At 31.8% G+C, this 19,289-nt stretch overlaps 1 protein-coding gene across 1 annotated transcript in view; it reads right to left on the reverse strand.

Annotated features, from left to right (window-relative positions):
- The window catches only part of Cog5 (component of oligomeric golgi complex 5), a 300,246-nt gene that overhangs the window by 108,990 nt on the left and 171,967 nt on the right, over nt 1–19,289 (reverse strand). Inside the window, exons 8-10 of the mRNA XM_005319450.5 lie at nt 14,220–14,385; nt 3,561–3,673; nt 2,954–3,031 (exon numbers count right to left, since the gene is read on the reverse strand). Coding sequence (XP_005319507.2) covers nt 2,954–3,031; nt 3,561–3,673; nt 14,220–14,385 — 357 coding nt within the window. The remainder of the gene's footprint in view (nt 1–2,953; nt 3,032–3,560; nt 3,674–14,219; nt 14,386–19,289) is intronic.

The raw sequence follows: 19,289 nt of genomic DNA on the forward strand, positions 1-19,289 counted from the left end.
GAAGCAATCAAGATGCCATTCAATAGGTAAATGGATGAATAAGAGAGGTATATACATACATAAAGATTCTGTTTAATGATAAAAAGAAATAAGCTACCAAGCCATGCAAGCATGTACAGAACCCTTAATGCATATTTTTATATGTGTGTGTGTGTATGTATGTATGTATATGTGTGTGTGTGTGTGTGTGTGTGTATAAATTAGTTGTTTATGGACTTTTATTTATTTATATGTGGTGGTGAGAATTGAACCCAATGCCTCACACATGCTAGGCAATCGCTGTACCACTGAGCCAGAACTCCAGCCCCTTACATGCATATTTCTAAGTGAAAGAAGCCAGTATGAAAAGGCTACATACTGTATGACTACGATATATAACATTCTGAAAAAGACAATCTAGAGATATGAATCAGTGGTCATCAGAGGGTGGGGAAGGATATTGGAAAAGTGTGAATAGGTAGAGGGTAAGGAAATTTTAGGGGAATGGAAACTGGGTAGGCTACTCTGTATAATATTCTCATGTCAGATGCAAGACATTATACATTTGCATAACACATTATGTATCTTGCATTGGTGTGATGCCCTTGTTACAAATGATGCACAACTATTCTTATTAACTTATATTAAGGTTCACATTTACTTGAGAATTTGCTCTTAGCCTTAGTTAGCCTTGTATGGTACATGAGATTTGCATAATGCATAACATCCATACTTTGTGCTCAGCATTTTTATAACTTAAAGCTGCTCTAAAAAATAAAAACAAATATATATTTTTAAAAATCTACAGATATTAAACTACAGCAAAACGATAATAATTAGAAAAATTATTTAACAAAGAAAAATATAAAATAAAACTTTATGTATAAATGAAACAAGCTAGCAAGTAGACATTAAAAATAGAAACTCCATCATAGTTTGCAAACTATAAATTACAAACTCATTGAATTAAATGCATATAAAATCTGGCCTACACAAATTGCCAATTTTCATTTACTATAATAATTTAATGTTGATAAGCACTGATCTGAGTTTTTATGTAAAAAGATTGCACAATATAATAGTATGACAAATATAAGCCTCTTTAGTACCACTATTACTTCTTTATTTTAATCTTTTCCTCTCCATTTTTATTGGTGCATTATAGCTGTATATAATGGTTGGATTCATTATATATTCATATATACACACAATATGGCAATATAATTTGGTCAACATCATTCTCCAGCATTTTTCCTGTTCCTTCCCCCTTCCCTCTCTTCCCCTGGTTCCTTTCCTCTATTCTACTGATCTCTCTTTCAATTCAATGAGATTCCCCCAACTTTTCTCTTCCTTTTGACTCTAGCTTGTACATGAAAGAAAATCTTTCCTTTATAGAAATAGTTTCATTAAAATTATTCTTATGTTGACTGTAGACTATTAGCTGTTAAAAAGGAATTAAAAATACAAAATAATTAAATAATAAAAGCTTTAAATGTGGCCACTGCACATAGAGACAAGTGAATCAGTTTATGTGTAAAGATGGCCAAATCACAACAAATGGGTGAAAACAGCACATATATAGTTGTTTGCTTATAAAAATGAAGGTCTAATATTAATTATCCTATCCATTAGCAAATGCAAAAAAGTTAGTGACTTTACAAATGGACAAAAATACCTTATTCCTTCTTTTATACAATTGAAAGTCAAGTAGAAATAAGGGTGAAGTAAATAAACATGTACAGTAATGTTCAGTAAATTGTGCAGAAAATAACTAACATAGTAGATCTGAAATGGCCATAGAAAGGCCAACTTGCAAGCTCAGTCCTTGGTTTTGAAAGGGACACCATGATTCTCAAACTGATAAAAGTTGCTCACTTTACCTAAGCTGTATAAAAAATGTGGTTTGTGTTGAACATCTCCTTTTCTTCAGTGAGTCTAGAATTTTGGTCCATCTTAGGCAGTCACTAGTCCCTGAGAAAAACCCAGGACAGTTCCCTTAAGGAGGGCTTCCTTAGTGGAAACATCCTATCATGATATCATAACATTAATTCCTATTGCAGGAATTAAACCAGCTTCATGTAACTCCAGAGCCCAAGGACTCCTGGAAGCTTGTACCTGGTTTCCTTTGGATCTTGCTCCATATACCTTTCCTCTTTGCTCATTATGCTTCATATCCTTTCACTGGGATAAATCATAGGCTTGAGTACAAATATAGGTTGGATCCTGTAACTGTTTTCAGTAAATCACCAAACTTGGTGTGACAAATTACCTCACTACAGTATGTAAAATATTTAAAAACTGTGAACTTATGTGTGAAACTACCTATACGATTATGCTGGAAACCTGAAAAACCTTTTTTTTTTTTTTTTTTGGAGGGTGGGGGGTTCTAGACATTAGGACTTAATAATAAGTAAAATACAGGTTAATTATTCTTTTAATAATAAAAAAACATCAAAATTAATGAATGAGATGTAGGATTAAGGATTCCTATTCTTGGAAGATATTCTTATAGTCTATGAGGCTAGCAGATTTGCAAATGACAGAAGGGAAATTTCAGAACATGGAAAATGAATAAAGCAATGTGCTTTATGAAAAAAATGAACAAATGAGTTCTAGAGCCTAAAATGAACATATTATAATGACCATTATTTAAATGTTTTATTTACCAAAAATTTTCATCTTATCCTCCAGAGAAACTTGAAAAAACATTGTAAGTAATTTTTTACATGACAGAAAATGGGAAATTAGTAGTGCATTTCAGAAATTAATCCATAAATAGGACTACTACTAGCATCTACTATAATACAAACATGTTCACATTTATATTAAAAAGAATATGTATAGTTGTCAATAAATAAGTTTCCCTACTGTCAATGGATATGCAGATGCTGAAAGGGAGTAACACAAATGATCCTGGTACATATCTTTCTACCTTCTAAAAGGAAGATGTAAAAACAGCTTTGTTTAAATATACCTTGACTATTTCTTCAATGAAACAAATGTGTGAAACAGGATCCCTCTTCTTAGTTAATACTTTTTGTAGATGCTGCACCTAAAAAAGGTTGTAAGGGAGGGAGAAGTAAGAGTATATATAATTGGGTATTTTTAAACAAAACAAATGTAAAGCTAGGGTACTTAAAAAAAAAAAAAAACAAAGTAAAACAAGGTACATTTCAGAAACTACTCTGTAAATAGTATTGCTGCTGACATCTATGACAAACAATTGCACTTATAAGGGAAAGGAAATGGCATTATGCTAGAGCTTTACACATTAACAATCAGTTAATGGAGGTGTTTGAATGCTAAGAGATTGTGGGGAGTAGTATTAAATTCAGGGCTGCTCTGCTAGAGAGTATTTGCTTAAAATTATTTTTTATTTTAAGACAGTATCTCACTAAGTTGACCAGGCTGGCCTTTTGTGATCTTCCAAACTCAGCCTCCCAAATGGTGAGATTCCAAGAGTGGAACAGAAGATCTGACTGAATGCTCAGATTTTAAAAAACCTGCTCCAAATGATACAATTCTGAATAACCAGGAGTGAGTTAATAATCAATGTTCTTTGCATCCCGTGAAATATTTACCTGTACACATATAGCACAAATATGATCCATAAGTTTCTCCATATTGGTCCAGAGCGAAGCACGAAAAGCTGCAGTATTTCCTGGGGTTGGCATGGTAGACCGTCCAGGCCCTCCTAGTTATAAAGGATAAAGAAATATAAAAAATAAAATTTTCAGGATACAACAAAATGAATGCTATTTTAAAAGCATACAAAAGCTAAAAAAAAAAAAAAACACAAGAAGCTCCTTCTTTAAGAAAACCTTTTGTGTTTAAGAAAGAAATCACACACACACACACACACACACACAATGAGGGAGGGACACAAAGAAATTAATGAAAATGGCTTTCTAAAAGAGAGATGAGGGTGGTGGAAAATGGAACAAGATGAAAGTTAGAGAGATAGAAATGGATCTTTGTGACTAACACAACTGTGTTAACATATTCCAAAATATATTTTGTATCCGTACAAATATTTCAAATATTCCAAAAGCAAATTTAAATATAAAAGGAATGAAAAAGGCAAACTCGAAAAGTGAATATAAACAAATATAGAAACAATACTATCTGTACATAAAATTAATAATATAACCAACATGAGGGAAAATAATTCAAGTAATTTTAAATCACAGAACAGTGACTTCAGTGAGATATCTTGATGGATAGAAAGTGACAAATGGGAGCACAGACTATACAGTGAGGATACATTGGACAAAAAGATGGTGCACATCATCAGAAATAAACACTTTTTTGAATATTTTTTTTGGTTGTAGTTGAACATAATATCTTTATTTTACTTATTTATTTTTACGTGGTGCTGAGGATTGAATCCAGCATCTCGCATGTGCTAGGCAAGCACTCTACGGCTGAGCCACAACCCCAACCCAGAAATAATGAACTTGATGGGTTTTTTGCTAAATGTGGTATCGATGGAGTAATTCTACAACAAGTGTTTACTTTAGAATAGAGCAAATGAAGATCCTCAGCGTTAACAGACTAATGAAAATACAAGGTGAACCTTGTACATATTGTTCCAGAGAGCAAAGAAGTGTTAAAAGATAAAAGAAAACTTATTGAAAGGATGCATGAATGTGACTAGAGAAAACTTCCACAAAACAAATTGGGGACAATCTGGCCATCCAAAATAATACTGATGATGATGAATTATAATAATGATAAAAAATAATTCATGAGTTCACAGAGAAAATCAAATATTTAAAAAAGGAAAGAAACTGATCTTTACACAAAATTTGTCAGTTAATAAGTGCAGAAAGAATGACTGAAAAAATACTTGGTTGTAACAACTGGTATAAGAGTTAACTGAGAGAAAGATTACCAATAAATACAAAACATAAGGTGATATATTATAGGAAACAAGATATTTATGGAAAAAAATGAACAAATGAAATGAGTTCTAGAGCCTAAAATTAACATATTTTAATGACCATTATTTAAATGTCTTATTTACCAAAAATTTTCATCTTATCCTCTAGAGAAACTTGAAAAAACATTATAAGCAATTTTTTTACATAACAGAAAATGGGAAATTAGTAGTGCATTTCAGAAATTAATCCATAAATAGCACTGCTGCTAGCATCTACTATAATACAAACATGTTTATAATTTATATTAAAAAGAATATGTATAGTTGTCAATAAATAAATTTGAAACTATGCAACATTAAGTTAGTAATTATAAAGAGAACTTTCTTACAAGGGACAATCTGGTATATACCATTTTAGTGAAGTTATTTAGCACCAGCATAGTGAGACAAACTGACATAATTTTGTTGTTTTCTGATATAATGTACTGTAGTCTCCCTTATCTTTGGTTTCACTTTACGTGGTTTCAATTACCCACAGTAAACTGGGATCCAAAAATACCAAATGGAAAATTCCAGCAACAAAAAAATTCATGTTTGATTACATATGATTCTGAGTAACATTATGAAATATCATGATATCATGGTTCCATTCTACTCAGGAACTGCATCACCCATTGTCCAGCAAATCCATACTGTATATACTATCTGCCCATTTGTCACTTAGTAGCCACCTTGGTTATCATATCAACCACTGAAGTATCATATTGCTAGTATTCAAGTGACTTACTTAATAATGGCTCCCAAAAGCAAGAGTAGTGATACTGACAATTTTATTACAGTATATTGTCATAAATGTTTTATTTTATTATTAATTGTTGTTAATCCCTTACTATGCCTACTATATAAACTAAATTTTAATGGGCTGGGGATGTGGCTCAAGCGGTAGCACGCTCGCCTGGCATGCGTGCGGCCCGGGTTCGAGCCTCAGCACCACATACCAACAAAGATGTTGTGTCCGCCAAGAACTAAAAATTTTAACATAGGTATGAATTTGTAGGATAAAAAATAGTATATAGAGAGTTCACTAATATATGCAATTTCAAGTATACACTGGGATTTTGCAATGCATAGCATGGATTAAGTGAGAAGTAAGGTAAAAATAAATGGACATTACTTTACTACCAGTATGTTTATCCTGAACTGAATCATGAAGAAAATATTCAGACAAATTCAAATGAGGGGCTCTCCAAATATGTTAATGCCATTAAAAAAAAAACAAAAAAAGCACTGTTTTCTATTAAAGGACAGTACAGAGACAACATAACCAACAGTTTTAAAATATGATCCTAGTTCTACTAAGAACAAAAAACATCTATGAAGAACATTTTAGAGCTACGTACTGTGCCACACACGGTCACTGAAGCCAGAGTAGGCTGAGACAAGATGATAGCAAGTTGAAGGTCACTCTGGACAACTTAGTAACAGTATGAAATATCAGGATACCCTGTCTCAAAAAATAAAAATAAAAAGGGCTGGGGATACAACTCAGTGGTGCCTGGGTTCAATCCCTAGTATCAAAAAACTTGGGGGGGATATCTGAAAGTTTTTGAATATAGACTGATACTAAATAATATTAACATATCAATGTTAAATTTCTGGAGGGTAAGAATGTCTAACAACGTTCTTGTATGTAATACAGACAAAGCTATAAGTACAGATTGAAATGATTCAATATGAAAAACAAAATAAACCCAAACTGAAAGACATAAGTATCAGTCCACACTAAGGCAATCGAAGACACCTTTGTGGTTAAATAGTCTACACTCCTGGTTTTAAAAAGGATGAGATTAAGAAAACCAGAACTACTATGCATATGAACTGGCTCACTCTAGTTTTTAACAAATCTTAATTTAAAAAATAATTATATGTACCTTTAGAACATAAATGCTATGTTTTAAGTGGGATTATAGTAGAAAATAATGGAAAAGAGAAAGCTAGGAGGTTTTGAGCTTTAAAAGTATTAATAATTCCTATTGAAAATATAGATCTAACTTGTTTGAAAAATTATTTGCAGTGTTGTACACACACTGGTAAGGGAAGAAATAAAGACATAATACTTAAACAATCTGAACTTGTCTCATCAAGAACAAACTCTATGTGCTAATAAAAATACTTTAAAAAAAACCCATAAGAATGAGAAAAAGATATGGAATACCTTTGTGAATATTATGAAATATTGCCAGGTGTGGTGGTATACGCCTGTAATCCCAGTAGCTCAGGAGGTGAGACAAGAGGATGATATAAAATTCAAAGCCAGCCTCAGCAATTTAAAAAGGCCCTAAGCAACTTAGCAAGACCCTGTATCAAAATAAAAAATTAAAATGTCTGTGGATGTGGCTCAGTGGTTAAGTGTCCCTGGATTCAATGCCTGGTACAAAGAGAGAGAAAAAGGGGGGGGGGGAGAAGGCGGGGGGGGGGAGCAGACAGAGAGGGAGAGGGAGGGAGGGAGAGACAGAATTTAAAGAAAGCCTCCTAGCTTTCTCTTTTCCATTAAATTTCTGGAAAATAAATGATAGGTTAAAAAAAAGAATTATGGCACCCATTAACCTATTACTCTGAAAGTAAATACAAACAGAAATATAAGCTATTATTATCTCTCTGTATTTACTTTGAAGAAACTGAGAGACAAGATCACAATCATTGATCTCTGCTTCAAATATTTCTAGAGGACCAATTTTTCTTTCTGACAAAACAAAAGATTTTTTGTTTTTGTTTTTGTTTTTGGTACTAGAGGTGCTTAACCAGTGAGTCATACCTTCAGCCCTTTTTGTATTTTATTTAGAGATAGGGACTAGCTAAGTTGCTTAGGGCCTCAAAAGGTTGCTGAGGCTGGCTTTGAACTCATGATCCGCCAGCCTTAGTCTCCTGAGCCACTCAAACATAAAGATTTTTTATACTCATAAGCTAAATACACCTTTCTGAAGATAAAAACATTATAGAAATAATTGACTAAATAGAGAACAGCTATATAAAGGGAGAGAAAGTATAATTAAAACAGAAAAACTGATGCCAGTATAAGTTTTAATAGACTCAAAAAACACGATTGTGTCATAAACTAAATTTTATTAAAATGAGAAAAAAACTGAGAATTTCTCAAAATATAATATTTTCTGGTGACAGTGTAAAATTAAATTTACTACTCTTTTCTAAAGTCAATAAAAATAAGAACAAATAATAAGTAGGAAAAATTTTCAAAGAAACAAAGAATCACATAAAATCTCAAACTTGGGCTGGGGATGTGGCTCAAGTGGTAGCGCGCTCGCCTGGCATTCATACGACCCGGGTTCGATCCTCAGCACCACATACAAACAAAGATGTTGTGTCCACTGATAACTAAAAAATAAATACTAAAATTCATTCTCTCTCTCTCTCTCTCTCTCTCTCTCTTTCTCTCTCTCTCTCTCTCTCTCCCTCTCTCCCTCTCTCTTTAAAAAAAATAAAAAAACCTCAAACTTGAGATTATAAAATTACATATCAAATGAAGTAGATGAATCAAAATGAAGAAGAAATAAAGCCATGCACAGAGGCACCTGTCTAAAACCCAGCTCCTTGGGAGGCTAAAGAGGAGTTCAAAATCAGCCTAAGTAACTTAGTGAGACTTGCCTAGCATGCAAGAGGCCCTGATTATGATCCCCAGTACTGGAAAAAACAACAACAACAAAAACAAACAAACAAGGAAGGAAGAGACCACATAGCTGACACCTTAACCTATTATTAGGAAACACATTGCTTTTCAAATCAACTGTAAGAATCTTGACAAGCTGTCCAATGATTCTTTGATTGGAGATAAGACCCACAGACATGGACAGGCCAGGGGGAAAGCTAGTAAAATGTTAAACACTATAGAATGACAGAGAAGAGCTGAAAAAGAAGCCCTTATAAAGTGATATCACTGATAAGAATTAGCCCTCTAACATAGGGAGTTCACTGGAGGTAAAGTGAGATGAAAGTTGGTAGAGGAAGCTGAGAATGCTAGGTTTTAACAAAGGAATGGCTTAAATAGTCTCACTATGTGTCACATTAAACTCTTGATAAGTCCAAAATTTGAGGAAAGATGTGCTCTAAAAGCAATCAGAAATAAAGTGACACTGGACTTAAGGTAGTGTCACTTTATTGTTGTTCCCTACATCTGTATAAGAGGAGGTAAGAGGAGGAAAGGAATATAAGCTAAAGGAAATGATACACATAGGTCACCAAAGGAATTCCCCCAAGAAACAACCAGAAGGGCTACTCCATTTTCTGCTATTTCAAAGTGATTACAGGAAATATCCTGACTGGAAAAATACCATAGAGATTAAGATAATACTAAAAATAAAATAAAACAAACAAAGAAACAAACAAACATAATGAACAAGGGTGGAAACACAGTAAACCATGGGAAACAGAAAAGAGGAAATCATTCAAAATGAAACATGAAGACACAAAAGCAACTATAGAGAAGATACCAGACTTAGAAAACAAAGATCTAATACTTGCATAATTAAAGTTCCTGGGGAAAAACAAATGGAACAACAACAACAAACAAACAATATTTAATAGGATAAACTTCTCTATAAAAGGGAATATATACTCTCAGAAAAAAAAAACTGATACAGGGCATTTAACCCTAAAATATATCCATAAAATGTTACTAAAATTCAAAGACAAAGGGGGAAAAAAACACTGAACATCCATGAAGAAACAAGTTATACTATGTGTGGTATAATAATCTAATTTGCCTGAAAATTCTCTAAAAAGAACACCTGAACATAGCAGTCGGTAGAGCCATGTCTAATATTTGAGGGAACCCTCCATTGCCTTGGCCTTGTTTTTCATATGGGGGAACTTCAATTAAAAGAACATTCTTGCCTTCTTTTCCTAACTCTTATTCCACCATTCCCATGTAAAAAGGAGCCACTTACCTGATTAATAAAATGGAACCTAATTGACTCATTCCCTTCCTTTCTCTCTTGTTGTGCATAAATGGTACATTCTGACTTGCACTCTATCAGTGGTTAAGTACAGCAGGGCAGGCTAATATTGGGGAGTAAGTTTCATTTGGAGTTGCTATATTAAGAAATTCATTTTGTTTCAAAGCTAAGCTATGCCCTTCAATTCAAGGTTGTTTGTTTTTTACTGTTGTCATCATGTTTTTGTTTTTTAAATCAGTAATAAAGCCAACATTTTAATTATCATCCTTTTGTTCCCTACATCTGTATTTTAGTTGTTTTCAAATTCAATAGGAAAGAAAAACATTATTTTGGGGTCCACAAACAGCTACAAAATTCTAAGTAAAAGTGAAAATAAGAATCTATACTTGCCCAAATTAGTTAAATATAAAGGCAAAAGACTCCATCTTCTATGCAAGAACTGAGAAATCAAAGAACGCATAAAAATCGGGGGGGGGGGCAATTTATTATAAAATCCAGGCAAGAGAATGATAAATGTAGAAATGGAAAAGTAATACTAACAAGAACGAGATGAAAATCAAATCATTTAAAAGCACAAAGAAGGAAATGAAAAAGGCACCAATCATTCAAAACTAATAAATATTTCATGCATACAAAAAAGTATATAGAGCCAGGCACAGTAGTGTATGCCTATAATCCCAGCAGCTCAGGAGGCTGAGGCAGGAGGATCACAATTTCAAAACCAGCCCCCGAGACACCCTGTCTCAAATAAAAAATAAAAAAGAGCTAGACATATAGTTCAATGGTAAAGCACCCCTGGGTTCAATCCATGGTACAAAAAAGAAAGAAAAAAATACAGAATAATTTTACAAATATTAGTCATCAAGCTCAAGAAATACAAGATCATATGAAGTGACGCTTCCTGGTTCTCTCCGTTCCTGGTCCCACTTTCCTTGCTCTCTCTCCAAAGTAAATCTTAAAATTGGTGATCATCATTAGATGTATTTATGTTTTTATTATATATGCAAAACAATATATATTATAGTCTGTTGTATTCTTCTTAAGCTTTAGATATGGTATCATATTTTATATACATATATAATTCTGAGACTTACTTTTTCCTGTTCTGTTTTTGAGAATTATAGTTTTATATTTAAGTGCTGGCTACAAAATCATTTAATAAATTATTTGCTCATTTTTCCATGAAAGGAAAGATTATATTTACCTTGTTACCACTATATGCAATAGTACAATAAAAATCCTTATACATATATGAAAATTTGTCTTAGATACAGTCTTATAAAAGAAATTAAAAGGTCATGAAGAATACACAATTTTTAACCTCATATTAACTGGTTGAAACATTTGTTACAATAAAGGTATGAGTTTCTGCAGTCAGATAACACAGCTGTCTTAGATTTTGACAATCAGAAGATTGGGAAGTAGTATTAAAGTAGGACAGAAGGAGCTGGACACCCAAGAAATTTTCACGAAGCAAGTTTATAGACTGCAGAGTCCAGAGGGGGCTACAGCCTAAAAAATTCTTCCTCTAAAAGAAGATTTTTAAAATACTTTGACCTTTATACTCATTGGAAGGAAGGACATGGAGGTTTTACATTAAAGTAATTGATTTTTTTCTTTGTGTTCTCAGAAAGTGCATTTTAGGCCAGACAGGAGATATATATATATATATATATATTTTTTTTTTTAAAGAGGAGAGAGAGAGAGAGAGAGAGAGAGAGAGAGAGAGAGAGAGAGAGAGAGAGAGAGAGAGAATTTTTTAATATTTATTTTTCAGTTTTCGGTGGACACAACATCTTTATTTTATTTTATGTGGTACTGAGGATCGAACCCAGTGCCCCGTGCATGTCAGGCGAGCACATTACCGCTTGGGCCACATCCCCAGCCCGGTTTTATACTTTTTTTTTTACCAAGAAAACAGGGATAATATCTTTTTGTACAACAAGCTTGACTGTAGATTCTAACTCTACCACACCTTTTATAAAAAAAATTTTAAAAACTTTAGTTAAATATAAATGCAAAAGGAAAGAAAAGGTTATTTTTACCTTGTTGATAGACCTTTATTTATTTATATGTGGTGCTGAGAATCAAACCCAGTGCCTCAGACATGCCAAGCAATTGCGCTGCCCCAGCCCCTCTATCACACTGTTTGTGTGCAAAGCTGGCATTTACAAGAAAGAGGAAAATGCAAACCACAATTCTCTCTATAGACATCTTGCTGATACTCTTTGAAAAATCTTTCTGACAACAGGAGAAGCTTAATTATGGCAGAGAAGTTTAATTATGGCAAGAGTCTTTGCATGACAGTCTCTTCCCTGCTTCTGTATCTTTATTTGCCTTACAACGAGATCATATGCTTCAAAAAAGGTTAACCATTTTTCATATGTTTAATGGATATATTCTGACATGAACTGCCCATGCATACTCTTTATCAACTTTTCATTGAGTTAGCTTTTTCTTATTGAATTATAGATTCTTATACGTTCAAGTTCACATTATTTTTCTTAAAATTGTATTTTACATATTTTTAAACTTTAAAACAATCTTAAATTTGTAGAAAATGTACAAGTATTGCGAAAGAAAGAAAGAAAGAAAGAAAGAAAGAAAGAAAGAAAGAAAGAGAGAGAGAGAGAGAGAGAGAGAGAGAGAGAGAGAGAGAAAGAAAGAAAGAAAGAAAGAAAGAAAGAAAGAAAGAAAGAAAGAAAGAAAGAAAGAAAAGAGAGAAAAAATCCCCTGAACCATTTGCAAGTAAATTTATTGATATGGTGGCCCCATCATCCTTGAACATTTTAATGAATATGCTCTCACCTAACCTTAATCTAATCTATAAGAGAAAACTAACATCAATACTGTCTATGTGGCATTAAAAATTATAAGTAATAAAGATTATTCCTTTTAAAACATATTGAAACAAAGAATTGAAGCTTAAGATTTCTACATGAAATTCGATGATAGGAAGGCAGTTTTAAGACTCTTTATCCTTTCAACAAAAAAGGCCTACATTAAGATTGACAGATGTGAATAACTGCTTTAATTTTTTTCCTTTTTCTTGACAACATAAGAGGGAATGAGATAAAACTGCTCCTAGAAATTTAAATGTTAGATCAAACTTTCTGATAATAATTGCTAGAAAAAGTTGAGAGTAAAATCTCCTATGGCAATTTATTTTCAAGGATATTCTGGAATAGCCTTAATACAACCTACTCAGAAGCTAACCTTTATAAATCTCTGAGACCTACAATTCTTTTATCTCTTTTTATCCAGTGCAACATATTTATGAGGTCATATTATATACCAAATATATAAAAAATATATAAATGCCTGCAAGTTTTTAATATTAGCCAGGAATCAGGAACTGTTGTTAATTCTGCATAGATTATTTTATTTATTCTTGAGGATAACTCTGTGATGATTAGCATGCCTTCACTTAGAAAATGGGAAGAGAAAAACTGCAAACAGTAAGTACACATAAAAATTTTGAAAGTTTTTCTATAGGCTAATTAAATAAAACAGGATAGTTCAGCTGAAGAAAGAAAGGCAGTCATGATAGATATGACTATGTTTAAGTAGAGGAGATATGGCAGGATAACTGTATGTGATGAAAAAGAGATGAAGAGAAGAAAATAGAGACAAGATAGGGAGAAGGTATGTGCTAAAGCAATATCCTGGAATTATGGAATTTAATGTAAAAGCAGAGTGGCCTTTGCTAGAAGCAAGGTATATCTCATCCATACTAACAGGACAGAAAGAAAAAAAAATATAAGAAGAGAGATGGAGGAAGTAAATGAGAGGTGCACATAATATATGCTCTTTTCTCCCCTTTGTGGAAAAGTGTGAATGCTATCCATTCACCTTGGCAGGAAGAGGTGCAGACTCCTCTCTACCTTGAATGCACCTTCTCTCAGCAGTTTCCTTTAGACTTTGCTATGGTTATAATTTCCCCCCAAATTTTATCAGTTTCTATTCCATCAGCCATTATTGCTGCTGAGTATAAGAATTACAATAAGGAAAAGTCCAGAAAGCTAAAGTAGAAATAGCAGATTTTTAAAAAATATTTTCTTACTCAATAAGAAGTACAAGTGAGGATAAGGACTTCAGAAGAAAAATGTGTTCTTTTTTTTTTTTTTTTTTGCATCTGTTTCCTCTCAACTAAATGATGCCATAGTTTAGAGATCTTTATCTAGTTCTGAATGTACCAATTGGCCACAACTCACTGATTAGACAAAAAAATTTATAAATAAATTCTGAAACATAATTTCTCTCTCATTTTCTGTCTACTAAAAAAATGAGTCATTAGATTGCTTTGAAACATGAATGTTTCACATACTATTCAAAGGACTTCTCAGTTATAAATAAATAAAGAAGCTAAAAATAAAGTATATCCATACCTCTCACAGCTGACTGTGAAGGCTGAGTCAAAACTTTGATGTCTAATGCACTGTTGATATTTTCTTCCAAAGCAGCACAATATCCATCCACAACACTGGTAATAGTATCCTTCAAAGTCCCAAGATTATGGAAAACCTGAAGAGCTGTTCCAACTTGAGTTGGATTCTTAAATAAAGTTGAGGTAGGGTAGAAACAGATATAAATAGAAACAAATAAGATCAATGTAAATCTACAACCTTGAACAATTGCTACCACATTTTTAAATTATTGAAGATAAAAACAATTTGAAACAAATATTAAATTTAGTTATACATCATAAAAGACAAATTTAAATACCATGTATATCATTTTTCCCCTTTCCCTCTTTCTCTACCTTTAAAGGATAATAACAAGTTTAGAAGCTTTTTGTACAATAATAGAGCTTATTTAAAATTCACTACAAATCCCAACAAAGAAGCCATGCTGGAATAGAAATGCTAGATATATAAGAGAATTAAAAAAAAAAAAAAAAGAATCCTGAAGAGTTAGCCAAGGGCTTAGCCATGAGAACTGATAACTTTTCTTTATATTTAATTCATCCATTCACTCACTCTAACTACAAATATTTATACAATGCCTACTGTGCATCTGTTAAAATTCTTTGTGTTGGAAATGCAGTAGTAAAACAAATCCCGCTCACAGGAAGCTTATATATTTACTATGAAATGTACAAAACAGAAAAAAAATATCAGGTAATGATGAATGCTATAAGAAAAAAAATATAGCAGAAAATAAAAACACAGAATGATTAGGATTACTATAGAGAGAGGAGTAAACACACACACACACACACACACACACACACACACACACACACACACACACACACAAAACACATCTCTGATTGGATATTTAAACAGACCTGATTATCCTAATAGAGGTAGTCTAAAGAAGATTTGAGGAACTATAGACCTGGGCAGTGTTATCAATGAAAGTATTAAGAAATGTACTTGGCATGCTAATGAAACAGCAAGAAGGCCATGATGGTATGCAGAGCAAAGTAAAAAAGAGAGAGGCAGGAGATAAGATAGGAAGTTGAAACATGGTCAATGAGTAGATTTAGTCCAGAGTAATACAAATTATTGGATTTGTTTGGTAAGTAAATGACTTAATTATCAGCTAGAAGCTGTTATAACAACATATACTTCTAGGCCCAAAGAGCTGAAACTCTTTTTCCATTTATAATTTACTGTCTATTATTAGAGACATAATTAAAAAGTTGAATTATTTCATTGTTTACATGATTAAATTTATGAATAAGACAAAAGGTATTTTCTGAAATCTACTGTATTTACTATTTAAAATAATAGTATGCAATGCAAATACACAAGTTCACACACAGAAAGATAAAGCATAGTCAGCTTAAAGACAATAACAGGAAACTGAGCTGGAGAATAACAATACCCATTGGAGATTTTCATTAAATGAGAAAAAGAAGCAAATGAATATCATTCAAATTAAGATATGATCTAATAAAAAGCTTAATTTAATATGATTATAATAGAATTTAACTCTAGTATACACTTTCAATTTTGTACTAGTACACCAACAAAAGACACAGGAGATAAAGTAAGCAACTTCATATAAAATTATAAACTAAAAACAGGGTAAAACATTTGTTTTTTATTGTTGTTATTCCATTTCTCCCAAAAGAGATATATATGTGCGTGTGCACAAAAACAATATACACAATTTTTTACATTTTAGTAGAGATCAAGAAATCAAAATAAGACAACTATAAAGAAATTTCATATATCATCACAATCCAAGAAAGCATCTTCAAAAGAATATTTACATCTTATAAAACCAGAATACCGATAGATATTTTAAATTATACTTATTGCCTTGACAATTTTGAAAGGATCTGAAAAGCATAACACTCCATATACAGTAGTTTTATTATCAGGTACCAGTGAAAGTATACTGTAAAATTTTTGCGTACATTAACTGAAAAACATTTTGTTTTATTCAACTTTAAAGGCCTAGTTAAAATAAAACAGTTTTCATGATTCTCTGCTTCAAAAATTAACTTCCAAAAACTTTTCAAAAAATAAATGTATATAGCTCATTACTAAAGCATATATTAAAGTAATATTTATAATTTATAACACATATAATTCTAGACATAATTTAAAATTTTCCAATTAACAGCTACTTTTCCAATTAATACCAATTAAGATATATATCAATAGATCAATATGGTTTAATACCGATATATGCATTGTTAGCAAAGGTGCTACAAAATAATTATTTGAAATAAAATTCTTAAAGTAACATACAGAGGATTGTGCACATTATATAAGCACAACTTTATGAACTATAATAAAATAAACAGTCTAAACTACCAACTAGATCACGAAACAGAATGGTGTCAGCACCTCGAAACCCTGTATGGCTCCCAAGCTGCACCTCTCTAAATATCATCACTACCATAACTTCTGAAACATGATAGATTAGATTTGCCTGTTTGTGAACTTGACATACACTGAATTTTAGAGTTTGTATTTTTCTGTGTCTGACTTTGTTTGTTTAACATTATTTGTGGAATCTTTCCACCATATTGCATGTAGCAGTAGTTGATTCTTTTTATTGATGTGTAGAATTCCACTGTAGAAATTTAGATTATCCATCCTAGTATTGGTAAATACTTGGGTTATTTCCACTTTTAGATATTTTAATTAATGCTGCAATGAACACTGCAGTAGACAGATATGCACATGAATTTCTGCTGTGTGGGTGAACTGCTGAATTACCAGGTATTTCTATGTTTATGTGTTTATAGATTCAGCCATTTTTCCAAAGCTACTATAATACTTTATAACATCACCAACAGTATATGACAATTGTGGATGCTCAACAAACTTACACAAAATTAAAACAATCAGCCCCTTTGATTTCAGCTATTCTTTTGAGTGAACACTGCAGTTCTATGATGACTGAGCAAGTTACTCCTTCTTGCAATGTTAATTATCTATTTGGATTATCATTTGTGAAATGCATGCTTATTATTTTTGCCCTTTTTTTACTTACATATTTGTAAAATTTGTTTATATATATTGGATTTTATGACTTTGATGACTGTATTGTAAATATATTCTCCCTCTTTTTTTTTAAACAGTTTTGTTGTTGTTGTTGTTGTTTTTAAACATCAGTGGGCTTTCATTTTATTTATATATTTGTATGTGGTGCTGAGAATCGAACCCAGTGCCTCACATATGCTAGGCAAGTGCTCTACCACTGAGCCACAACTCCAGCCCCTTCTCCCTCTTTTAATAAAGTCTTTTAAGGGAAAGAAATTCAAAATTTCAATGCGATCCTTTTTATCAACCTTACTCCTTATGTAAACACTTTCAGTGTCTTATTTTAAAAGTAGTCCCTGACTCACATTCATAAAGATATCTTTCATTCATAAAGTTATCCTCCAGAAACTCTATTTAATCATTCACAACTGGTTTATCTGTTCTTCAACTGATTATGAAACATTTTTGGTTCATAATATTTTCATTTTAATTTAAGAATTAACTTGACAATTTCAATTTTTAAAAATATGGGATTTTATTTGTAACTAAGTTATAACAATAAATAAAATTAGAATTGGAATTTTTATATTACTGGCTCTGCAACTCATGAATATGGTTCTCTCTCTTATTCATGTTTTCTTTAATCTCTCTTAATAATGTTTGATAGCTTTCTGTTAAGAGTTCTTATATATTTTTTCATTTGAATTAATCTATGCATTTTTGGAGACTGTAAATGGTAACTTAAAAAAATTTTGGCTGTTGCAAGCATATTAAAAAAATACAATTGATTTTTATATATTGAATTTTAGCCTAATAAATGTACAAAATTCAGTTATTAATTTTAATATTTCATCTGTAGACTGTTTTGTTTTGCTATATATGTATAACCATGTTATCTAAGAATATTTTTTCTTTCTTTCTTCCCAATCTTCCTTTATTTTATTGTTTTCCTTATTACTGTGGATAGGGTCTCCAGTGGAATGTTGACCAAAAAAAAAAAAAATAGAGTATTATCCTTGAGTTTTATCAGGTGAAAAGTCTTAAATAGTTCATCACTGAGGTTTTTGATAACTCCTTTATCATATTACAGAAGTTTATTCTTGGTATGCTAAGAGTATTTTTAATCAGACTGACGTTGATTTACGTTGCTGCACCTACTGAGATGATCATTTTCCCCTCTGTATTTAAGTAATTACATTGTACTTCTGGACTAAAGCCATCTTGGTCATGATAAATTATCATTTTTAGATTTTCCTGGCTTATATTTGCTAATACTTTTTCTTAGCATTTTTGCATCAATTTTGGAAAAACAGCTAGTAATTTTCCTTTCTTATAATGTCATTGTTTTGATATCAAGGTTATTCTGGCCTCATAAAATAAGCAGAGGTGTGTGTGTTTCCTCTTCTCAATTACTGGATAAAGTTTACATAACATTGGTTTATTTTTTCCTTTAATGTTTGGAAGAATTCATCCCTGAAACTATCTGCCCTTGGAGTTTTGTCACAGGGAAGGTTTTGAATGATGTTCAATTTTGGTAATGGACATAAAACTATTCAGACTTTCTAACTTTCCTAGTGTTCCTTTTGGCAGGTTGTTTTCCTAGGATTTTGTCAATTTTACCTAAATTTTCAAATCTGTTATTATAAAGTTATACCTAATGCCCTCTTACTCTCTTTTTAGTTTTTGTTGGATGTCTTATTAGATCATCTCTTCATCCTGTGTCTTTTTAATTTGTTTGTTTTCTGCCTCAGTCTTTGGCATTTAATAATTTATTTCAATTTATTAATCTTATAAAATAAAAAATGTTAGGCTTCATTAATTCTATTATTTGCTTTTGTTATTTCTACTTCACAGACTTTGGACTCAGACCTAGCATAGAATCCAAACTCTAGCACTTAGTCACCAAAACCAAATGACTTAACTTATTTAATACTTAGTCTCCTCATCTGTATGATGGCAAAAAATAATGGTACTCACCTAATAGTAAAATCAAAAAATATATTTTGGAGA

Source organism: Ictidomys tridecemlineatus, chromosome 2 (assembly GCF_052094955.1).
Source record: "Ictidomys tridecemlineatus isolate mIctTri1 chromosome 2, mIctTri1.hap1, whole genome shotgun sequence".
In the NCBI taxonomy this organism is placed as follows: domain Eukaryota; kingdom Metazoa; phylum Chordata; class Mammalia; order Rodentia; family Sciuridae; genus Ictidomys; species Ictidomys tridecemlineatus.